At 36.5% G+C, this 26,057-nt stretch overlaps 1 protein-coding gene across 2 annotated transcripts in view; it reads left to right on the top strand.

Annotated features, from left to right (window-relative positions):
• BLOC1S5 (biogenesis of lysosomal organelles complex 1 subunit 5) overlaps nucleotides 1–26,057 on the top strand; it is a 45,698-nt gene that overhangs the window by 7,603 nt on the left and 12,038 nt on the right. The window contains exons 3-4 of one of the 2 annotated variants that reach the window (XM_066377000.1): nucleotides 12,394–12,523; nucleotides 21,470–21,528. In XM_066377000.1, the coding sequence (XP_066233097.1) occupies nucleotides 12,394–12,523; nucleotides 21,470–21,528 (189 nt within the window). Of the gene's footprint in view, nucleotides 1–12,393; nucleotides 12,524–21,410; nucleotides 21,529–26,057 lie in introns of both variants that reach the window. The other variant, XM_066377001.1, reaches the window with a different exon arrangement.

Raw genomic sequence — 26,057 nt, 5'->3', positions numbered from 1 at the left:
ATTATAGTCAGCCCTTTGTATACATGGGTTCTGCATCTGCAGATTGAAAATATTCAGGGAAAGAATTATGGTTTTGGTGTGTATTACATAGGCCCATGATGGTTGTGTCGATACTGAACGCATACAGATTTTTTTTCTTGTCATGCTTCCCTAAACAATATAAGTGTAACAACTATTTACAAAGCACTTACATTGTAGTAGGTATTATATGTAGAGATGATATAAATGTATAAGGGAGGATGTGCTTAGGTTATATGCAAACACTATGTCATTTCATGTAAGGGACTTGAGCATCCTTGGATTTTAGTATCTATGAGGGATCTGGAACCAGTCCCCCCCCCCCCTCCCCCCCACCCAGGGAACAACTGTATCCTCTTTGTGCATGGTTAAGCCCTCCAAGGACTTTTTGGAGAGGAGGCTGTGTTGAAGAGTAGAAGAAACATTGGACCTTGGGCCTTGACATATTGAGTTCAAATCCTGGCACTCTTCTTACTAGGTAGAGTTACTTGCTTTACTAAGGCTTAGTTTCCTCGTTTTAAAATTTGAAGCAGTAATACATCCTGCAGAGGTTTTGTGAGGTGTGAATGAACTATCAATTTTAAAAAGTTGCTGGTATATAGGTATTAGACAAATTTTGGTAACTTATTAAGAGAAAGGGTAGCAAGTACAGTCAAAGAAAAATGAATTAGTTCAGAATTTGCAATAATTTTTATGAATTTGGGTTCCATCTTTAATGTCTTTAGAGAAAATGGGAATTTGTTAAGCAAGTAGCATAAGCATTAACAGGAATATATTTATTAAAGAATAAAATATTCACTCTGGGTGTGATAGATACAAAATTATATAAATGTCTTAAAGCACTTTTTTTGTGTGAGACAGAATGTCAGGAACTAATGCTATATAATGTTGACTAAGACAGACACCTATCCATCCTTAATGAAGCAAAGATATTGTCATTGCGGAATGGTCTCTGAAGGGCTCAAAAATATATTTTTTTTTAATAATTTTATTTTTTTAATGGGGTGACATCAATAAATCAGGATACATATATTCAAAGATAACAAGTCCAGGTTATCTTGTCGTTCAATTATGTTGCATACCCACCACCCAAAGTCAGATTGTCCTCTGTCACCTTCTATCTTGCTTTTCTTTGTGCCCCTCCCCACCCCCCTTTCCCTATCCCATTCCCCCCCTCCCCCCCGTAACCACCACACTCTTATCAATGTCTCTTAGTTTCACTTTTATGTCCCACCCTACGTATGGAATAATTGCAGTTCCTGTTTTTTTCTGATTTACTTATTTCGCTTCGTATCATGTTATCAAGATCCACCATTTTGCTGTAAATGTTCCGATGTCATCATTTCTTATGGCTGAGTAGTATTCCATAGTGTATATGTGCCACATCTTCTTTATCCAGTCATCTATTGATGGGCTTTTTGGTTGTTTCCCATGTCCTGGCCACTGTGAACAATGCTGCAATAAACATGGGGCTTTACGTATCAATATTTCTGAGTTTTTGGGATATATACCCAGTAGAGGGATTGCTGGGTCATAAGGTAGTTCTATTTTCAATTTTTTGAGGAACCACCATACTTTCTTCCAAAATGGTTGTACTACTTTACATTCCCACCAACAGTGTATGAGGGTTCCTTTTTCTCCACAGCCTCTCCAACATTTGCTATACCTGTCTTGCTAATAATAGCTAATCGAAACAGGTGTGAGGTGGTATCTCATTGCCGTTTTTGATTTGTATTTCTCTCTAATAGCTAAAGAAGCTGAGCATCTTTTCATATATCTGTTGGCCATTTGTATTTCTTCCTGGGAGAAGTGTCTATTCATATCCTCTTCCCATTTTTTTATTGGATTGTTTGTTTGTTGTTGAGTTTTATGAGTTCTTTGTATATTTTGGATATTAGGCCCTTATCTGAGCTGTTGTTTGAAAATATCATTTCCCATTTAGTTGGCTTTCTGTTTATTTTGTTATCAGTTTCTCTTGCTGAGCAAAAACTTCTTAGTCTGATTGTAGTCCCATTCATTAATTTTGCCTTCACTTCTCTTGCCTGTGGAGTCAAATTCATAAAATGCTCTTTTTAAACCCAGGTCCATGAGTTGAGTACCTATGTCTTCTCTATGTACTTAATTGTTTTCAGGTCTTATGTTTAGATCTTTATCCATTTTGAGGTTAAATTTTTGTACAGGGGGAGAGACTGTAGTCCAGTTTCATTCTTTTGCATGTGGCTTTCCAGTTTTCCCAGCACCATTTATTGAAGAGGCTTTCTTTTCTCCATTGTGTGTTCTTGGCCCCTTTATCAAAAATTATTTGACTATATATATGTGGTTTTATTTTCTGGACTTTCTATTCTGTTCCATTGGTCTGAGTGTCTATTTTTCTGCCAATACCATGCTGTTTTGATTGTCGTGGCCCTATAATATAGTTTGAAGTCAGGTATTGTAATGCCCCCAGCTTCATTCTTTTTCTTTAGGATTGCTTTGGCTATTCGGGGTTTTTTTATAGTTCCATATAAATCTGATGATTTTTTGCTCTATTTCTTTAAAAAACGTCATTGGAAGTTTGATGGGAATTGCATTAAATTTGTATATTGCTTTGGGTAATATAGCCATCTTGATTATATTTATTCTTCCTAGCCAAGAACAAGGTATATTCTTCCATCTCATTATATCTTTTTCGATTTCCCTTAACAATGGTTTATAGTTTTCATTATATAAGTCCTTTACATTCTTTCTTATGTTTATTCTTAAGTATTTTATTTTTTTTGTTGCAATCGTGAAGGGGATTATTCTTTTGAGTTCGTTCTCAATTGTTTCATTGTTGGCATATAGAAAGGCTATTGACTTCTGTATGTTAATTTTGTATCCTGCGACCTTACTGTATTGGCTTATTGTTTCTAGTAGTCTTTTTGTGGATTCTTTGGGGTTTTCGATGTATAGGATCATATCATCTGCAAAAAGTGATACCTTTACTTCTTCTTTTCCGATATGGATGCCTTTTATTTCTTTGGTCTTGTCTGATGCTCTGGCTATAACCTCTAGTACCACATTAAATAAGAGTGGAGAGAGTGGACAACCCTGTCTTGTTCCTGATTTAAGGGAGAAAAGCCTTCAGTTTAGTGCCATTTAATATGATGTAGCTGATGATTTATCATATATGGCCTTTATCATGTGAGATATTTTCCATCTATACCCATTTTGTTGAGAGTCTTAAACATAAAATTGTGTTGTATTTATTTGAAAGGCCTTTTCTGCGTCTATTGATAAGATCATGGGTTTTTGTTCTTTGTTTTGTTGATATGGTGTATAACGTTAACCGTTTTACGTATGTTGAACCATCCTTGAGATTCTGGGATGAATCCCACTTGATCATGATGTATTATTTTTTTAATATGTTGTTGTATTCGATTTGCTAGTATTTTGTTTAGTATTTTAGCATCGGTATTCATTAGAGATATTGGCCTGTAGTTTTCTTTTTTTTGTGCCATCCTTGCCTGGTTTGGGTATGAGGGTTATGTTGGCCTCATAAAATGTGTTTGGAAGTATTGCTTTTTCTTCAATTTTTTGGAAGACTTTGAGTAGAATAGGATCCAAGTCTTCTTTGAATGTTTGATAAAATTCGCAAGTATAGCCGTCAGGGCCTTTGGGGGGGGGGGGGGGGTGTGGGGGGGGGGGGGGACTTTTATTTTTGGGGAGGTTTTTAATGGTTTTTTCTATTTCTTCTCTACTAATAGGTCTGTTTAGGCTTTCTGCTTCTTCTTGACTCAGTCTAGGAAGGTTGTATTGTTCTAGGAATTTATCCATTTCTTCTAGGTTGTTGAATTTAGTGGCATAAAGTTTTTCATAGTATTCTACAATAATTCTTTGTATATCTACGGTGTCCGTGGTGTTTTCTCCTCTTTCATTTTGGATTTTGTTTATATGAGTTCTTTCTCTTTTTTCCTTGGTAAGTCTTGCCAAGGGTTTGTCAATTTTGTTGATCTTTTCAAAGAACCAGCTCCTTGTTCTATTAATTTTTTCTATAGTTTTTCTGTTCTCTAATTCATTTATTTCTGCTCTAATTTTTATTATCTCCTTTCTTCGGCTGGTTTTGGGTTGTCTTTGTTCTTCTTTTTCTATTTCCTTAAGGTGGGAAGTTAAGTGGTTCACTTGGGCTCTCTCTTGTTTGTTCATATATGCCTGAAGTGATATGAACTTCCCTCTTATCACTGCTTTTGCTGCATCCCATAGATTCTGATATGTCGTATTGTCATTTTCATTAGTCTGTATATATCTTTTGATCTCTGCACTTATTTCTTCTTTGACCCATTCCATTTTTTAAAAGTATGTTGGTTTTAGTGTCACATTTTTGTGGGATTTTTTTCCTCTGTTTTGCAGTTGAATTCTAGTTTCAAGGCTTATGATCAGAAAATATGCTTGGTACAACTTCGATTTTCTGAATTGGGCTGATGTTGTTTTTGTGGCCCAACATATGGTCAATTCTTGAGAATGATCCATGTACACTGGAGAAGAATGTATAGCTCAGTCACTTTGGGATGAAATGTCCTGTGATGTCTATCATATCCAGGTGCTCTAGTGTTTTTGTTTAAAGGCCACTATGTCTTTGTTTGATTATCTGTTTGGATGACCGATCTAGAGCCGTCAGCGGTGTATTGAGGTCCTCCAAGTATGATTGTATTTTTGTCAGTTTTTGTTTTAAGATCAATAAGTAGCTGTCTTATATATTTTGGTGCTCCTTGGTTTGGTGCATATATATTAAGAATTGTTATGTCTTCTTGATTCAGTGTTCCCTTAGCCATTATGAAATGGCCATTTTTGTCTCTGAGTACTTTTCCTGTCTTGTAGTCAGCATTATCCGATATGAGTATTGCTACACCTGCTTTTTTTCAAAAATATTTTGTCAGCTAAGTTTGAGCCATTATCTTCCTACTTCCTTTTCCTGAAATGTATCTGATCCAGTCTTTTCACAAGTGACTTCCCCAGTTGGTCTTCCTGAGGTTTTAGTGTTGCTTGGACACTTTTTTACATATTAGGCTCAGTCAGCTACCTTTTCTGTATATCATATTCTGACATTTCCCCTCAAATTAGAAGAGTAAAGCCAAAAGCTTTGTGAAGACTTTAGAGTTAAAAGGATATCTGCGTTATTTACAATGTTTTTCTATCTTGGTCCAAATTAACATCCTCTAATTAGTCCAAGTGGTTTTCACCCAGAATTATTGTGGCTGGACAGAGAGGAGTGGTGAAGCAGAGCTGCAGTACTTTCTAGAAGTTTCATCTTCTTTATACTACTTAAATGTAGTTCACTTTAAGAAAAACTGACTAGTATTTAAAACTAAAGTTGTTTGTATTTAATGTATTTTAAGAAGTTAATGCACATGGTAATAATCATCTTTTTCTTTATAAAATTTTATTTCTAAAAGAAGGGAATAAATGCCACATGGTGGCAGCATTACTTAAATTATTGAAGTACTATTATAATATTTTAAGGTTTCCTTTTGTGTTGGCTAGTATTTCTGGAGAGTTGAGGGTCTTTCTTGTGGCTTTATAGAAATCTTTTATTTCTTGGATTCCAGTGAACATTGTGAACAGAGATCCCAGTGGGGCCCTTTCGGTGTGTATCAGTTTGCTAGTGTTAGAAGGTAGAGGCATTTTCTTCTGCACCATTGTCTTTCTTGCCTTAAGTAGAGGTCATGGCCTCTTTCATGCAGAACAGAGGACAGACCGTGTCTGCATTGTAAAGTGCTTACTTATATGGTATATGGTCCTTCACAAATTTCTTATTATATTTTTAGCAAAGTTGGTCTTTAAATGCTTTATTGAATAGTTATTGAGTAACCTAGGTATGTATATCATTAAGGAATGTGTTTAGTTACTAATAACAGATACCTGAAAAATAAAAGCTTTAACAGGTGCTTATTTTTCTTTCACAATACCCAGAACCTAGGGCTGCTGTGGCTCTATGATGTCCGGTCTTTTTTCTTTTCTGATTGTTTTCTTTTTACCTCCCTGAGGTGTTGCTCTTATCCTTGTATTTACAAGGGGGCTTTTGGGAGCTCCAACCTTGACATCTGCATTTCATGTAGCAAAAAGGAAAGCAGGTAGGAAACATCTAGCCGTCTCTGTCATAAGCACAGTAATATTTGGGTGTTTCTAAAAAGAAGAGGAGAATGGATCCAGAACTATCTGTCACATTAGGTATGTAAAAATAAATGAGAAATAGTCTCTACCTCCAGGAAGTTTACAATCTAGGGAGAAAAAAGAAATATAAACAAAGAGTTTTAATGGTGGGATTATTATGATAAAATAAGCAGAGTACTTGAGATCACAAAGGAGTAACAACTCCCAGCTGAGCTGGGAGGAAACTTCATAAAGGGAGTGATGTGGGAGCTAAGAATATCAGGTGTTGGTGGGGGGTGGCTGATTAAAATTAGAGGCAAAAAAGGTGTTCAAATAAGTATTACAGTTGTAGGATGTGAGAGGGATTGTGTTGATGAGTTTGAATGTGGGTTGAATTGATCAAGAGAAAACCCTGAAAAGACAGGAAAAACTAGAATTTCACCTGACATCCTGAACTCTCATTTTTAGTTAGATTATTAGAGGAACTTGTCAAATTATTAAAATATCAATATAAAGTCTGCCCCATACAGCATGTAATAAATATATGTATACACAATATAGTTTTAAATTTTGAGGACTGATCAATTTTGTAATTGAAAGAAAACTTTAAATCATTGGTTTCTCATTTCCTCTCTTACATAGCAGCAGGAACTGGGAAGGGACTTCACAGGCTCCAGTTTATTAGTGAGTACTGGCAAACACAGGCAAGTCTCATGGAGTTGAAGCAAGCAGTCTGTCAGTTTGAAATTCACAAGCCGAAACCCCTTCCCAGAACAGAGTTCTATACTCTGGAGAAACTATAGAAAATTGAATACTTTGTAAAACTGCAAAATGGGAATTTTAGAACTTTGAAGTTAGAAAGGCTGTCCTGACCACTCCTCCCTTCTTCTAAAGATAGAGGAACACTAATTTCATTTTTTAAGCAGGAGTCAAATCTCATACAAACTTATTAGAGGATAAAGAGCAGAATAATGTCCTTTAAATCAATGAAAGTAAGAAAGATAAGACCGCACAAAAAAAAGATGAAAACTATAACCTAATGTTTTTAAATGAGCTTAGAATACGTAAGAAATTATAGAAGTAAGAAAAGAGTGGTATAGATTAGAATTAGAAAATAAAATTTCCATTTTATCTAATCATTTTGGAGAAATCATTTAGAGAAAATAAAAGGTAAAGTGAGAAATACCAAAAAAAAGAAATTTTAAAATGTGTTTTATAAATAAGAACTAAACTAGAGGGAATACAAGGGTAAATAAATACAATGGATTAAGTGAATGTAAAGCCAGTAGCCACGGCCACCATCACAGCTGCCTGGCCCATGCAGGTTCGCATTCGATTCGGACAGACGGTAATGAAACAACGGAGCCAAGAACTGGTGGGTCATTAGCTTTAATCCTAGCTTGCACTCAGCGGGCAAAAAAATATACACTATAGTGGGAAAACACTTCCCTTTCCATTCAGGGATCCCAAAGCCACTGATTTATCTGAGTTTCCTAGAATCAAAGGTTTCTACCTCACCAGCCTTATTCACCTCTGTTCCCCATCCCCTTCTCTCTGCACAAACTCTGCACAAACTGGCTTCTCCTTCAGCACTCTGCCATCTTGGCTGCTTCTCCTTTCCTCCACGTGGCCTTTCTCTGCTCTCCTTTCTCTGCTCTCCAGCATGGGCTCCTCTGTCCCATTTTATAATGTAGAAATCAAAACCTTTAATCCAATGTACAAACAAGGAAGTCTCTGATACAAAGGCACTTATCTGAGGCAAAATGGGATTCCTCATAAGAGTACACCACCCCACATCATGCAACAGTCAAGGGTATGGGGAAAAGCTTAGTCTTAAAACTAAGCCTTAGGCTATAACAACCCAGCCAGCTTTACAGCCTGTCCCCCACACCCAATGCAAACTATAAGCGAGCAAACATATTTATCAGGGGTCGAAAACCTATGACTCATGAGCCAGATGTGGCTCTTTTGATGGCTGCATCTGGCTTGCAGACAAATCTTTAATAAAAAAATAATAACGTTAAAAATATAAAACATTCTCATGTATTACAATCCATTCATTTCCTACCGCTCATGTTTATGGTTGCGGGTGGCTAGAGCCAATCACAGTTGTCCTCCGGGACAACACCAAATTTTTATTGGATAATGCCTAACGTACATAGATCGATGTATGGCTCTCATGGAATTACCTTTTAAAATATGTGGCATTCATGGCTCTCTCAGCCAAAAAGGTTCTCGACCCCTGATATATATCATATTTACAAACTTATTTGACCAACAGTGAAATTGAAAATAGAAAGTTTTAAAATTTAAAATACATGACTAAAGTTATAAAAAGAATTTAAGAGAAAAAGATTGTAAATACAGAACATCCAATATATGCATGATAATGCACTCCTAGAGAAGAAAATCAAAGCAATGTAATAGAACAATGTAAAAACTAGAATTCAAGAAAACTTTCTGAAATAAAAATAGTAATTAAATTTTATTAAAGGGTGCACCACATTCTGGGAAAATTAACCTAAAACAGCCAACACTGAAACATTTTTAAATAAATCTGTTGGACTTTATAGAAAAATTTTTAGGCAACTCAGCAGAATGGCTAAGTCCTTTATTAGTGGAAGAAAATCTGATTATTAACAGATGTTCCTGTCTTATGCCAGTAGACAGTGGAGTAACAGCCAGGAGTTTTATATCTAGCCAAAGTGACCCCCAGGTATAGGGAACACAGATACACTGTTAGGGTCATGCAAGGACTCTGGAAATATTGTTCACATGAGCCTTTCCTGAAGACTCTATTATATAATCAACAGAATGAGTTTTAGACAAACAAAATGATTGGAGAGACTTCTGCCTAATGACAATTGGTAAGCATAACTATATATATTTACTTATATAAGTAAGACTAAACTATGGTTATAGGGGAGACAATATATCATGTTACAGCTGTGTGTTCTGACAGTGTTGATATAGTCTGTCAAAAAATGGAAGGAGAGGGGAGGGTAAATAAAAAGTAGAATATCCTCAGTTGCCTTATAAATATTAGCTTGGAGTAAAAGGATACTATTTGAAGTTGAGTCCTGAAGAAAAGGCTAGAGAAAGAAGAAATGTATACCTATTATTATTGCTTATTGTAGACAACTAGTAGACAATAGCCAAAAAAGTGGAGACTATAAACTATTAGTGTAAACCTAATCATAGAGTAAAAATGCCAACTTTTCTAAATACTAGAACAAATAGACCACATGACCACATAAAGATTATATACATTATGTATGTGTTTATGAATGTTACATAAAGTAAGATAAGTCTATATATTCTATTTGTTTAAGGAGCAAAGAATTGAAAAAATATATGTACATTTATACATATGTTTATATACAGTTTATACATGTTTGTATTCATATGTGGATGGGTGTATGTGGATGTATATCTTTATACTTAAAACTGGTAGAATAAAAAAAATTAATTAATTACCTAAAGAGAGTAAATAAATCTGTTGGACTTTATAGAAAATTTATAAATAGAGGAAATAGGAAGTAAAAGGGTAGGGACAAAAACTAGACTTTTTTGAATATATATATTATTTACAGATATAATTTTGGAGCCTGCTGATAAATGAAGATAGAGTGTTAGCAACATCCTGTTGAAAATACACAACCCACTTATGAACTGTTCTTTATAAATAAAAAATAAAACCCTGAATCTCATCAAACCTCTAATTCTAACTACTAATTTACAGGAAAGAGGATACACAAAGGAACTTGTTAAATTGCACTACGGGGATTCATCAGCAAAAACAAAACAGACTGTGGGAAACTGCAGAACAAATGACTCACTTTTTTTCAACAAATTGCAAGGGGAATAAAGGAATGAAGGACCAGTCTATAGATTTAAAAAGATTTAAGAAACATATTAACCAATTGCAATACAAGAATCTTAATTTAGGTTTTCTTTTAAACAAATTGAAGGATCAAAACATTTATGGATTATTTGAGGGAATGCTACTTTGATTTTTAATGATACTAAAGATTTGTTAGGTGTGTGTGTGTGAGAGAGAGAGAGAGAGGGAGAGGAGAGAAAGAGGTGATCTTATTGTATCTTTTTTGAAGATGAGATTTTGTCTTGTAAAGGTAGATGTTGAAATATTTATAGTTGAAATGATACATTGTCTAGGATTTGCTTCAAAAGAATCTAGGATTGTGGGTAGGGAAATGTATGGAGTGTTACAGAGGAACAAAAACAGTCCTGAGAATTTTTGAAGCTTGTTGATAGGTACATGAGGAGTCATTGTTTTATTCTCTCAATTTTTATATAAATTTTTTATTATGGAAAAATTAGGAAAAATAAAAATCTGGCCACAGCTGCTCGATAAGAATGTCTCAAAACAAAACAAAACAAAACTTCAGTGACATGACTTCTTATCGCCTTCCAATCAAGCTTACCCTCTTTCTTTATTTTAAATAAACATTTTTGTTTTTTATTGATTTTAGATTTACAGTTAAATTGCTGAAATAGTGCTGAGATTTCTTGTATACCCTTCCCCCACTTTCATTATTACTCTCTGATACTACCATTGTTACATTGGTAAAAACTAACAATCTGACATTAATATGATACTATTACTGAAATATGTAATTAATAGTAATATGTTAAATAATAATATGTATGGTAAATAGTAATATGTTACTATTGTTGAAACACCAGACTTTATTTGTATTTCACCAGTTTTCCCATTACAGCCCTCTTTCTGTTTCAGGGTCTAATCCAAGGTCCCGCAGTGCATTTAATTGCCATAGCCTTCTTTTGTCTGTGACAGTTTCTTAGTCTTTCCTTGTTTTCCATGGTCCTGACAGTCTTGAGGACTGGCCAGTATCCTGTAAAATGTTCTCCAGTCTGGGTTTTTCTGAATTTTTTTTAAAGATTAGACTGGTTGTGAGTTTTTGGGTAGAGTACCACATATGTAAATTGCACTTCTCATCAAGGGATGCTTCATCATGTCATCACTGATGATGTCAAGCTTCATTGTTTCCACTGTCAAGTTAATATTTTTCCCTTCCCTGCTCTCTTCTTTGGAACAAGTCACTAAGTCTAACCCCCAGGTACAGTGAGTGGTTCACTAGAAGAACTCAAGGACTTAGTGTGTGGTGGTTCTGGTGGCTAAGTGTTATTATGGCACAAGAATGCAGAGCAAAATCATCAAAGGGAACAAATGCATGGTTAGGAGTCCGGATGAAACCAGGCAGAAGCTTCCAAGAGTCCTCTCAGTAGAGTCATACAATATGTGCTTCAGTCCCTCCACCATGAGTTGTGACAACATGTGTGAAATGTTACCTACCAGGAAAGCTTGCCTCAGCCTAGGAGTCCAAGGTTTTTATTAGGAACTGGTCGGGTAGGCAGTGTCTGCCTAGCATGTATCCAAATTTCAGATTCCCAAAAGGAAAGAGGTGCCTTATCATTTATAGAAAGTTTTATATCAGTGGAAAGACCAGAGGCCAGTCTTACAAACAGGCATTTCTAAGGATAGTAAGCTAAGGCTTTCAGTGTTACCTCTTTTCTGCACGGGGAAGTATCTGCATATAACCTTTACTTCATATTTTTATTTGAGAAAAATGGAATCAGATTTTTTAAAAAGTATAAATAATATTGTAAGAAAGAAAAAAATGAAATTTAAAGTGAGATGGCTTTGGCCCATTGACTCAGTCAGAGCATCATGCCAAAACAACAAGGTGAAGGTTCTATCAGGCATCAGGGCACATATGGAAAACAACCAGTGAGTGAACAACCAAATGGAACAGCAAATGAATGTCTGTCTGCCTCTCTCCCCCTCTCTCCCACTCTTTCCCCTACTCATCCTCCTCTCCCCCCTCTCCCCCTCTCTCCCTTCTCCCCTCTCCCTCCCTCTCTCCCTCACCTCTCCCTCTGTATCTAAAATTCTTCAACAAATAAAGAGCATCTAATTTCTTTGCTGTGCAAAATGAAATATGCGATCATCTAAGCCTCTCTTTTGTTCTTTTATTATTTTTCATGCCCATTTTGAAATATAGCTGTAAAAATATTACTCATATTGCAACTTTTCTACTTTTGAAGCATTTCATGATAAAAAAAAATGCCTCCAGATTGTGACCCCAGTTATTTCCAAATAACTAGAAGACTGTGTACATTTCAGTAATAAGTGATAACAACAAAACCTGAGTAGGAATCCCAAAAAGTAATTAGTAAGATTTCAGACTCAATATGTACTAGTCACATATTTTCTTTTAATAGGAAAAACGTGGTCTTCGAGAAATGAGAGTTCTTGAGAACTTGAAGAATATGATCCACGAAACAAATGAACGTGCTCTTCCCAAATGTAGAGAAACCATGCAAGACAACTTACACCATGTTCTCCAGCGAAGTAAGCCTGCTAGTCTTTTATACTGCTTTATTTCAAATGAGTTCTCTGCCACAATGTATCTCCTTATGTATTTTGGTAGGAGGCAGAGAGAGGAAATTCTTGACTAGAATGTAGAAGAGAGATGCCCTGTCAGGTGGCAGGCAGAGAGAGGGAATTATTAACTAGAGCGTGTAAGAGTGGTGCCCCGTCACAGACAAAGTGGTTATCCAGTGATTAGTGTGTATTATCATTTGTGAGAAGAGGGTTTGTCGCCAGAGTGAGATGTGATATGTGCATCTGCAGTGCACAAGATTATCTTTTTTACAATATGAGATAGTAATAACATTCTTTATCTTAAAAAAAAATGTATCCATTAAAAAAGTTTGATAGACACAGTTGATCAAAAAAATTATTTATTAAAAATGTCAAATCATAACATAGCAGGAGTTTTAAGTAACTGATTTTAAAATTGTATCAGAATGCAGGGTTTCTCCTTGGATCTGTATTGACACTATTCAGCTTGTCCAAAGATAATACTGGTAAATGATGATGGGTTACTGAAGTGCAAAATACAAAGGAATATCTTTCTGAGGAAAAAACTGGCCGGTGAAGGGAAGCAGGTGAGAGACCTTGGCTAGTAAGTCTTTGCATGCAAGTGCGGTAGTCTGTGCTCTAATGCTAAAAGGAGATGGGAGAGGATGAACCCCTAGGATCATGTTTGTTTTCATTGAGGGGAACATCAAAAAGTCTGAAGTTGGCCCTGGCTGGTTGGCTCAGTGGTAGAGTGTCGGCCTGGTGTGCAGGAGTCCCAGGTTCGATTTCCGGCCAGGGCACACAGGAGAGGCGCCCATCTGCTTCTCCACCCCTCCCCCTCTCCTTCCTCTCTGTCTCTCTCTTCCCCTCCCGCAGCCAAGGCTCCGTTGGAGCAAAGTTGGCCTGGGCGCTGAGGATGGCTTCGTGGCCTCTGCCTCAGGTGCTAGAATGGCTGTGGTTGCAACAGAGCAACGCCCCAGATGGGCAGAGCATTGCCCCCTGGTGGGCATGCCGGTGGATCCCAGTCGGGCACATGCGGGAGTCTGTCTGACTGCCTCCCCATTTCCAACTTCAGAAAAATAAAAAAAAATAAAAAAAGTCTGAAGTTAACTTAGGCTTTTGCATTTTATTGCAAACTTGCCCTTGTTTTTCCTATTGTCACTTCCTAACCTTGACATTCTAGATATTATGCTAAAAATAAAACTCAAATTAGTAATAACAGTGCTTACATTTGCATTTGAGCTATGGCTATAGCTTTTCTATACTTTGAATGTATATAAATTGTGTAAAATGTAGCAAAAACCTATCAACAGTTCTTTTGACTTGCTTCATTCTTGGGTTAAAGTTAATTCTGATGTGAGGTCTAGCTTCCTAAAAGTAGACTCTTCACAATGAAATAGAAAACTGGTAAAATGGAATGCAACATTCAAATGTATTCTCCTGAAAGAAAGAATTAAAACAAAAAAAATGCAAAGTTAATGAAGGTTTTAACCTGTGTGGACTGCTTTGGGTCTTATTATTGGTTTTAGAAACTCAACAGTGGCTTTTGGAGGTGCTTTTTTTTTAAATGGCTGTTGTCATTTTTTGACACTCTAAGGGAAAGGAGATCAGTGTCCTGACTAAATGACTAGGTATTGTGCATGGGTTAGCTCTTTAAGTAGTGAGTTTTATTCATGCTCGCTGACCCCTGGGAGTGAGTTTTCTTTTTCAAAAAATGAAATTAGTTCCAGTTACAGTTTTATTAACTTAAAATCAGGTTTGTTTGATAACCATTTATGGAAACAAGAAGAACGTACATTTACCTTTTTTAAATGTTGCCTTACACATGTACAGTTGTACTCTGGATGGTCAGGAGGCATGAGAATGTACATGAATGTTCATACTACTCAAAGGGTTAAAAATGCTTGCAGCACACAGGTTGAAAATGGCTCCTCTAGGAAGATACAAAAAGCATCTTATAAAGTAAAACTTGTCATCAAGATGCAGCCTTGGGCCTGACCTGTGGTGGCGCAGTGGATAAAGCGTCGACCTGGAAATGCTGAGGTCGCCGGTTCAAAACCCTGGGTTTGCCTGGTCAAGGCACATATGGGAGTTGATGCTTCCAGCTCCTCACCCCTGTCTCTCTCTCCTCTCTCTCTATCTCTCTCTCTCCCTCTCTCTCTCCTCTCTAAAATGAATAAATAAAATAAAAATAAATTAAAAAAAAAAGATGCAGCCTTTATTTTTTTCCATTCTGAACACACTAGCATATGTGTTCTATTCATTAATTATTTAATACACTTCACTAAGTTTGTTATCTAGAGATCTTGCCCTTTATTGTAGAAAGTAGAAAAGACAGCCTCTAGGTTATTTCTGATTCAATATAACGAACATTGCCATATTGAAACATTTTTTTCTCCTTTCCTGCCTCCCTCTATTTGAAAAGTCACTATTTTTTTAAAATATTTAAATAAAAGATAATGTTAAGTGATAAGAAAAAGAAGAAAGCAATGAATCATCTAAAGATAATCATTACTTTTTAACTTTGGAGGACATATTTCCAGACATCTCTGTATATAGCCAAATGGAAGGATGGATAGCGGGATGATAGCTGAATGAATAGGCATGAGGGAGAGAGAGAACTTCTGGTAAGAATGGGATCATATAACTTTTAAGTTAAAGTATTAATTTTAAATTTTACTTGAATTTAACAGAACAAAGACTTAAAGCTGAAATACCTTTATAAATGTGTTTTTTTACCTATAAAATATAATAGTAACTAAAAGCTCATTCAAAGGACATTCTAAGTTAGCATGATGTTATTGATTCTGTATTAATTAATGCCATGAAAGATGGAGGAGTTAGGACTTTTATACCTTTTCTCTCACATCTTTTCCCCAACCTCTCACTTGTGTATTTTAGCTTTGGCAGTGTTTATAGTATTTGCTTTCTGTTCTGCAGTTATAATGCTGCCAATTGTTTACTTAGTTGTACACCATTCAATTCCTTTCTATTCTGGTTTATTTATTAGATCTGTTACAGTTCTCAGTTTGTTTCCTTAACTTTGCATTCTCATTTTCATTTCATGCTGTATGTTTGATCTCTGTCAATAAATTGAATTTATTACATTTTTGTATTACAAAGTACCAGTGGAGAATTTTATTAGGTTTTCTTGTAGAATGATTGCTTTGTCTCTCTCATCTGCCTCGTTATGTTCCTTCCCCCTCCCCCACCCATACTGTTTCTCTATAAATGAAAACATATTCGAGTTCTAAGAATTTTGTCAACCCATTTTCTCTTAACTTTTAGGGTGGAGTAGTTTTGGTGAGGTTAGGAGTCTCAGTTCTTTATTAGAATCTGTGTTTCTATTCTTGGCCACCACTTTTCAAAGTTTATGGCATGCAATTTTAACATTTCCTTGTTCAGTAAAGGATGAAGGTTTTTTTCTCTTTTAACTTTCTATGTATTTTGTGAGGTATTTAAGGGACTTAAGTTTGTCTGTTTTTGATACATTCTGCCTCTTTATATCTAAAAATCTTTAATAACTCATGATTTTTTTTTCTTTTTTGTATTTTTCCGAAGTTGGAAACGGGGAGGCAGTCAGACAGACTCCCGAATGCGCCCGACCGGGATCCACCCCGCACGCCCACCAGGGGGCGTCGCTCTGCCACAGTCAGAGCCATTCTAGTGCCTGAGGCACAGGCCACAGAGCCATCCTCAGTGCTCGGGCAAACTTTGCTCCAGTGGAGCCTTGGCTGTGGGAGGGGAAGAGAGAGACAGAAAGGAAGGAGAGTGGGAGGGGTGGAGAAGCAGATGGGCGCTTCTATGTGCCCTGGCTGGGAATCGAACCCAGGACTCCTGCACGCCAGGCTGACGCTCTACCACTGAGCCAACCGGCCAGGGCCAATAACTCATGATTTAAAGTACTATTTTTATAGCACTTAGTTAGAATTTTTACCTGTATTTTTTCATTGACTATTAAAACTCTGTAAAATAAATATCATCCTTCCCACTTTATAGAAACTGAAATTTATAGTGATTTAACATCTATGGTTCTCCAATAATAACTAGAGGAACTATAATGCAAACCTAGTTCTTCTGCACCAAAGCTCAAGTTCTTCCAAATGCAAGATGTTGCTTCTCTGCATCTTTGAGACGGTAATAAGAAAAATTCACCTTTTCTTCTGAGACATCACTTTCTCTTGGATTTTATCCCACAATTCAAACTCCTCCTTCTCATTCTACTTCGTTAGTTCTCACATCTTTTCTTGACTTTGAACATTGGGGTGCCCTAACCCTTGGCTCCGGCGTATCTTTTCTGTCTGTAGTCTAGACTTCCTTGTGTGGTGATCTCATAGAATCACAGCTTTCAATATTATCTGTGTGCCAATCATTAATTCCACATTTATGTTTCTACCCTAGACCCTTCTCCAGAATTCTAGACTTTTACATCCAACTACCCAGTCTACTTAAAATGCCTAAAAAGCGTTTTAGTATAACAGAACCAACTTGAATTATTTTCTCAGTTCTGCTTTTACTTCATTTTATTCCATTTTAGTAATGGCATCACCATTCTAGCTGCTCAGACTGAAAAACTTGAACTCCTCTCTCTCCTCTCCCTTCTGTCCCATCTCTCTCTCTCTGGTGTGCTTTCTCTCTTCCACTTATCTGCTCTCCTCCTGTCTCTTCCCTTCTTTCTTCCCTCCCCTCCTTCCTCTCCTCCTCCTTTTCTCCTCCCTTCTCTTTTCCCTCTTCTTTTCTCCTTCCTCCCCTCCCCTCCTTCTCCTTTTCTCCCTTGCCATGTCTCTTCCTTTCATCCTTCCATTCTTTTCTTCTTCTATTTTTTATTCTTTCCTTTTTTATCCCCTCACATGTATTTTATACACAAATCCTTCTGGCTCAGTGACTTTCAGTTTTTACCATTTTCCTTTTTCCTCACTTTAAAAAAAATACTGATTTGAGAGAGAAGAAAGGAGAAAGAGACAGGAAGGTTGAGAGAGAAAAAAGCATCAACTCGTTCTACTTAGTTGTTCCATTTAGTTCTGTACTCATTGATTGCTTCTTGTACATGCCCTGACTAGAGGGGTCTAACCCATGACCTTAGTGCACTGGGGTAAAAATGTATTCACTGAGCCACCCGGCCAGAGCCCCTTTTCTCACTTTGTTTTAGCTACTCGGGCTTCCTTATCCTGCCTCTGATGTACTAAGCACACTCCCACCTCGCCTTTACACTTGCTACTGCCTCTGGAATATTCTTTTCTCAGAATTTAGTACATTCTCATTTCATTTGTTTTTAAATAGATGTCAACAGTGAGACCTAACTTGGCCACTCTGTCATTCATCTCCCCTCACTCTGGCATTCTGTGGCCTCCCTACCTTGCTTTGTTGACATACTAAATATTTATCTGTATGCTTCTGTTTTTCCAGCTAAAATATTGTAGTTTCCTGAGCTCAGAGACAGTGGTTGTTCTCTGCAGTCTCCCTGGCACCTGGAGTATAGTGGCTGGCGCATTGTAGCCACTAAGTAATTATTTGTTTATTGAAATGAATGAATGAGAATTCAGCCAACATCTGCTCCTAATACCAGACCAGAATTATTTTCTCATGTATTTGAGGGTTACACATACACACCATGGCAGGATGAATTTGTTTTTTTTCATATGAAGACAATCAGGACATTGTTAACTGTTGTATATGGCATCATTACTGTATGTGATGCTGATCTTGAATAATCTTTTTGGTTGAAAGAAAATAATTTGGTAAATGCTTGACTTTTTAAAGTCAGTATAGTCTTCTCAAACCCTGAGACAACAGAGGAAGCTGCTTCCTGTTGACCAGTCAGTCCTGTGGAAGTGATAGGAAGGTTGGGTGAATGGGCCTTTTCCTCTTCGAGTGTCTAATTGTAAAGACAGGGAATGTTTGCTGTAGTCAGGTGATTTTCTTAGACTTTAGAAAAACAATTTATTAAATTCAGAAAGTAAATTCTTTTCTTTTGTGTGGCTAAAGAATTGAAAAGTAAATTATTCCAAAGGAACTGAATTTTCTAAAAATGGGTATTTTATCTAAGCACCAAGACAATCCTGATAAAGGAACAGAAGTGTGACTTTGTCAGATGTGTTCTAATTAAATTTTTAAAGGCTATAACAAATGTTGAAATAAATGTCATAGTCCTATACCTCTTGTTAGATTAAGCCAAGAAAGACGTGAAAAAAATGAAGCACCTAAAGACCACAGAATAGAATTTTTTAAAGTTATGTTCAGAACCCAATTAAAAAAAAACACAGAAAAAAACCAAGCCAGGAAATGATAAAAACCACTGCTCAGGAATGATGATATAATATTAATATGCTACAGAAAGAAGGCAGATTTAATCAACTCCTATTTTGTTTTGTTTTCATCTTTTCTGTTAGAACAAATGACGATTGGGAACCTGATTTCCAATACTAAAATATTATCTTTGATATATCTAAAGTGAATGGTTACTGATAAAAATATGACTTCTTTTAAAAGTAGAATCCTCCTCTTTACCCTGTTTTTACAGGACAGGCCCTAACATTTTTCTGAAAGAGAAATGACAGTCCCTGCCCTGTTATGGAACTTGTGACCTTTTTGGGGCCAGATTGACATGAAATAGGAAGGCATAATTGCAAAACAGATAGGGAAATCTCTCTTTAAGCAAATGCAAGATAAAGCAGTAGGATATTTAATACTAAATAAGAGAAAATTCTTCTAGGAAAAGTATTAATCTGGGAGGATGTTATGAAGGCAGTCAACCTTAAACTGGGCTTTTGAAATAAGTGAAACATTTTAATTAGAGGAAAGAAATAAGGAACACACTTTTAGTAGGGCTAGTACAGTAAATTGAATAATAGTTCTGATAATAGAACAATATTATTTCTTAACTGCTTACATCTGTCAGTATCACACATGCCATTAATTCTACACATGCTTTATACAGACAGATGAAAAAGTAGTGTTTGGTGAGAAGTGTCAGGATAGCAGCTGTCAGTAGGATTTTAAATAGAATATTATGTACTGATCTATTACTCTGCTTACTATGAAGAACAGCTCTAAGTGACTTATTATTTAAAGATTTTAAGCATAATATTTACTGTGTTATTTAATTTTCATGTCAATTTTGAGGTCCTCTTATTAGTTACATTCATTTTACAAATGGGGAACTAAGATGCTGTGAAATTAGCAGTAGTAACAATAACAGTTACTAACATATAGGAAATGTTCAGTAAATATTTGGCAAATGAATGAATGGATAAGTAAACATGCCCAAGATCAGTTATTCGACCAATAGGTACTCAGCTCTAGATGTAACTAAATCTGACTCTTAGATTGCACACTGAACAGTGAGATAAGTTGTAATGCTGGTGGCCAAGGCCAGGCAGGTTCACATTGGATTCAGGCAGATGGTAGAGAAACTGCGGAGCCGGAAAGCATTGTGCCATTCCATTTAATAAAGTCTCACAATGGCAGGTGAGCAAACAGGCAGGGAAAACCGCTTCTCAGGCAAAGAAAGAGCAAGAATGGCCCCTCACAGTGGCAGGCAGGCAACTCGCCATCCGCAGTCCCCCTGAGTGCAAGCACCCATAGCCTTCCATAGGCCAAACACACATGGCACAGTCATTCATACACACACCAATCAGGCAAAGTGCTTGCACCTGGTAAACCATTGAGCAAGCCTAACACAGTTGTCCCACATAAGTGAAAACATGACTGCATAAATAGAATGGATCCTGTATATAAAGAGGTTTAAGTAACTAATGGATTAAAACCAGCTTCATTGATGAAATCGTAAGAAGAATAGAATGTTGAGAAGAGTCAAGTTTTTAGAGTCAGAGATCTGATTTTAAATCCTGCTTTTTGTACTCATTAGTTATATTATCTCTTTGAGTGACACCTCTTTACACCTTTTACAGACACCAAAACTCGGTAAAATGTGATAGTAATTCTCCCCTAAATAGGAAAGTGGTTTTAAGAGAAGTAATACAAGGAAAGTACTTAGCACAGGTCTTGGCACACAATAATATTCAATAAATAACTGTAATAATTATTACTAAGTTTTGGTCCATGAGAAAGGGAAATAACTCAATGAAAACAATCCAGAGAAATTTGATTGAGAGCTGGGATGAATCAGAAGACTAGAGCAGAGACAATAATAGTAGAAAATTGTTGGAGCATTCTAGATATCAAGTACAGGGGGTCCTTGGGTTAGGACACAATTCCATTTCTACGACAGTGACATAACCTGAATTTTGGTGTAAGTTGAAACACACCCTAGCCTAACACAAATGGAACACTTGCGCTTTTAACAGTCCAAAATGGCGTAGGTAAGCATACTGGGGGCGCCAACTCCCTTATTCATATTCCGTGTTACTGGATATTCTTCCGCTGTGAGCAACCAAACTAGTTCGCCCACATAGACTGTACAATGCTAACAGCATATGCCAAAAACACTTAACATCTCAGTTTCTTTACGTTTTTATGTGAGTGTCATTAGCTTGAAACATTTTATGTCGAGACTGTCATAACCTGAGGGCCCCCTGTACTGCCTACAAGAGTATGAATGAGACAAAGGGAGAGGGGGCTCTTGAATAGGAAAGACACTGTAAAGGCATAATCAATCAAAATGTAATGGTAAGTTTATCAAGGTGTTTTATATCTTTTTAGAGAATTCTGAACTCATTGAAAACTTGTCAATGAAATTAGTACTTAAACGCCTTTGGCTTACAACTCAAAGTTCAAGAATGATAGTTCTAATTATGACATACTGAATATATTGAAAGAACTTTTTTTCTTGCCACCCCACCACAACCAAAAAAAATGCAGGGTTATTTGCATAGTGTTTTGAGATCTAAAACAATCCAAGTATTTTTTTTTTCAGATGATTCTTTCCTTGAACAAGGGCTGCTGACTGAAAAGCAATTCTGTGTTTTATTTCAGTGCAAGCATCTACTGACTCAATCTGTAGATTCCAACAGAAGGAACAGGAACGAAAAAAGGTAAAAGTAGAGTATTTGGCTATTGGAGCTTATAACTCCAGAGCTTTTATTATCATCATATTGCTAGCAGTTGCTGCTGATAAAAAGAAATTCTCTGAATTTGTTTTCTTATGCAGTTATTTAAAAATGTCTATTTCGTTCAAGGTGTGTTGAAAAGGTATGAGCACATGATTGCACCATCCATATTTTTATAATTCAAATATAGACTTCTTTTTTTTTAAACCTTTTCAATATTTCTCTTTTCCTTAAAAGTGGTATTTGTCTTTCAGAGGAAAGAGAATAGGACTTTTACATGGAACAGAAAAAATACCCACCAGATTGGAAATATAAATCTTTCTTTCACACTGAAAGCATTGAGTGTGTTAGTATATTTCTTCTAGAAAAGGAAGCAATCATGCCTGTGGATGGGTTAATTAATGAATAATCATAGAGCTTGTGAATCACTTGCTGGGTAGTGCTTTGCTTATTTGAATTATATCTTAACTAAATACAGATGTAGAAAAATAGCATAAGAATTTAGGTTTCTGTAAAACACGACAGTGATTCTCTCCTAAATAGGAAAGTGGTATTATTAGGTTTCTGTGACATTTTTGTCTTTACAAATATAATTTTCATGAATTATTTGTATTACTTATTTATTGCTTTTAACTAATAAAGATACACTTTTTAAGAAATGTTGAAAATACTGAGTCACTCCGAAATACACACCTTTTTGCATGTGTATGTATCAACAAGTGTTCCTGTTTTCATTTCTCTGGAATGTGTTTTTGTTAATCTATATAATGGTTCAGATGGGACACTGTATGAAAATAAAATATAGTGGAATGAACCTTGCCAGGGTGTAAATATCTGCCCCCTCTGCTTCACTTTAAGTATTTATGTAAAGTTAAAACATGGAACCATTTGATGAATCAAGCCTACTAAAAGGACTTGACTTTTAAGCTAGATGGGAAGGCTGCCCTAGAAGAATAGGAGTGTTTCTAGCAGGCCAGATTGGGAAGCAGGGCCACTGGGGAGCATGTTGATAAAAGGACAAGGACAAGCCTTGGGCAGGGAAATCTGTGTCGAGGTAGAGTGTTTGCACCGTGTCTAGAGAGCAGTGGAAAGGTAGATATGGGGCTTCAATGGGCCATTCCTGGCTGGACAGATTTTTTTTTTTTTTTAGTCCTCTGCTTTGCTAGGTGACACTGGGAGGTGAAAGATTTTTGTTTGATAAGTTTAATGCAGTTTGTACACTCAAGAGGTAAAAGTTTAGGGGTCCCAAACCACCAGCACTAATAGAATGTAAGATAAAATAGAGCTGTAGTCAAGTTACAAAGAACTTTGTAGGACCTTGTCAAAAGGTGTATTTACAAGGAAGATGGTAGCATTGGAGCCCAACCTTGATCGATAAGTTGGAATTCAATTGATAGAATATGGGAAGAAAGATATTATAGGGTGAGGGATATCGTGTAATGTAAATGAAGACAAAAGCTGTAAGAAATCAGTAGTCTCTGGAGCTGGTATGTGTAGTATCTAAAGGGATATGTCTGAAGATGATTGTAGAGAACCTTGACTGCTGTGTTAAACAATTGTTGCTGAAGGCACTGGGAGCATTTCTGTATTTGAGAAGCAGAAAGACTTTTTCTGTAAGAACACTGGCTATCCTGGCTGTTACTGGCTATAACATATGCAGTTCTCTTGACTTTAAAATTTAAAAAGGGTGTTGTGTGCAGGATGTGTGTTTTAAGCAGATTCATATGAATATGCTCTCACACATTATTGGTCTTTCTTTCTAAGATATTGTCAGAGTAGTTATGATTCTGATATAATGTTGATTCTTTTCATCCTTGAGCAGAATTAACCTAAAATTAAATTATAATTGTAACGGTTCCTCTTGGCACTTTGAACTTTTTAAACAATTGTTGTATTACCCATATCTAAGTAGGAAAAGGACTAGATTAGGTTAATAATACTGGGTGTATTCTATTTCTGACTTTTCCCTTTCTTAGCTAGCTATATGCCCTTGGACAGAGCTTTGAGCTTCAAGTTTCTCATCTGCAAAATAAATACCAGTTCTGCTTAACCTGGTGGATTGATTTTTGCTTACCTGATATATAGTTTATGAGAAATCATTTTGCAAAGTGTATATCACTCTCCAAATATAAAATGTCACTTTTCCCCTGCCGGCTTGATCATTTATGTAAGATGCAGACAGTCACTTCGTGGGTAAGAGCCAGGCTGGGGTCTATCAGAGTTGATGAAGCCATTGAAAATCCTGCCCATTCATGATTTTCTTAAAAGATACTGTCCCGTGGTTTGGGGTGGGGAGGAGTGGCCTCAAGAAATAATAAAGCCCTTAGAATATTTTAGTCTTAAATATCTTTCTTTTTTTTTTTTTTTGTATTTTTCTGAAGTGAGAAGCAGGGGGAAGGGGGAGGCAGACAGATGACAGAAAGACTCCTGCATGCACCCGAATGCTCAGCCCATCTGGGGCATTGCTCCGTTCTAACCAGAACCATTCCAGCACCTGAGGTGGAGGCCATGGAGCCATCCTCAGCACGCGGGACAATTTTTTGCTCCAGTGGAGCCTTGGCTGCAGGAGGGGAAGAAAGAGAAAGGAGAGGGGGAAGGGTGGAGAAGCAGATGGCAGATGGGTGCTTCTCCTGTGTGCCCTGGCCGGGAATCGAACCCCGGACTTCCACATGCAGGGCTGATGCTCTACCACTGAGCCAATCGGCCAGAGCTTAAATATATTTCTTGTAGGTATTATGTCAGAGAATGTTACTTAACCTTTTTTTTTTTTTGTAGTACACATTAGTTACTGTTTTAGATTATACTGAAGTGTGTGTTTCACTAAAAACTGGTGTGGAGTCTGAAACCTACTGTATAACCAGCCACCCTGAGTATTCTCTTTTCTCAAGACAATTTCCGGCTGAAAGTCACACAAGAGATGCATTTTTGAGACAGAGAAAAGTAAAAAAATTTTATATTCTTCCAAGGCAGTAAACCATTTCTACTTCAGTGTTTATCTAGATAGCAGAACATTTGAATGTGTATCTTTAAGGACTTTATTTTTCTGTCATATCTGACTTTTGCCAAAACTTTGACCTAACAGAGGTTTCAGACTATATTTATATGTAAAAGACACATAAAGTTTAATTTCTCATCTAGCAAATATGTACAAAGCAATATTGACCTCTAGCTGCATTTTGAAAACTAATGTTGCTCTTAGCAATTTTGCAATCTAATGTACTGTTGGCTACATTTCGTGTGTTTGGCTCTCAGAACAAAGAAAAATGGAAGTAATAGCCTGACCTGGAGGTAGTGCAGTGGATAAAGCATCGGACTGGGACGCGGAAGACCCAGGTTTAAAACCCTGAGGTTGCTGGCTTAAGCATGAGATCATAGATACGACCCGTGGTCGCTGGCTTGAGCCCAAAGGTCTCTCTCTGGCTTGAAGCTCAAGGTCGCTGGCTTGAGCGAGGGGTCACTCGTTCTGCTATAGTCCCCACCCCCCGCCCCCAGTCAAGTCACATATGAGAAAGCAATCAATGAATAACTAAGGTGCTATAACAAAGAATTAATGCTTCTCATCTCTCTCCCTTCCTGTCTGTCCTATCTGTCCCTCTCTCTTAGACTAGTTAGTAATGGAATAAAATAGACTCTTGCCATTAATCATTAATATTTTTATGTCAAGACAATTTGTGGAATTTTGTGGGAAGTAAATTATGATAAACATCATTCATCCAAATTACATTTCCCACAATTGAGATGTAAAAGTACATTCAGAAGAACAATGAATGTACATTCCCCAGTTATTTGACATGTCTTGCAAATGACCCACTAATACAAAGTTGCATTTGGATGCTGGCAATAAGAGTAGTAGTAGTACAGTGAAAATGCAATTGGCTTATAAAAATTACTGACTTTTCAAAATATGCCATCAAAGGAGATGATCTTGTTAATATGTATGAATAGTTTAAAACTAGGATCCATATACAAGCATCAACTTTGAAGCTGTTTTCAACCAAACTAGCGATTGTAATAGTAAACATTAATCCTTTGATTCATTTTGCCCACAGATATTTATTAGATTTAGTTATAGTCCTGTATATATTTTTAGTGATTTTTAAAAATGTTTATATTGTTGTAAAATTTATGTAACAAAACATTTGCAGCTTTAGCCATTTTTGAATGTACAGTTCAGTGGCATTAATCATATTCACAATGTTGTGCAACCATCAGCGAGCACTAACCTCTTTCCAAAACTTTTTCATCATCCAGAATGAAAGCTGTACATATTAAGCAATAACTCTAATCCACTATCCCCTCAGCTCCTGGTAACTTATAATCTATTTTTTCCAATGAATTTACTTTTGAATGTGTCATTTCTGGAATAGTTCTGAATACAAATTTTGGTTTATCCAATTCTAGTGGAAAAAATAATAGATTTTCATTGAAATATGCAAATAACTACATTGCTATGAAATGTATTTTTTATGTTTGACCTTTTATCTACCATATTTTTCGCTCCATAAGACACACCT

This window comes from Saccopteryx leptura, chromosome 3 (assembly GCF_036850995.1).
Source record: "Saccopteryx leptura isolate mSacLep1 chromosome 3, mSacLep1_pri_phased_curated, whole genome shotgun sequence".
Lineage (NCBI taxonomy): Eukaryota > Metazoa > Chordata > Mammalia > Chiroptera > Emballonuridae > Saccopteryx > Saccopteryx leptura.
Note: the sequence above shows the minus strand (reverse complement) of the source record. Positions and strands in the feature narration are given on the sequence as shown.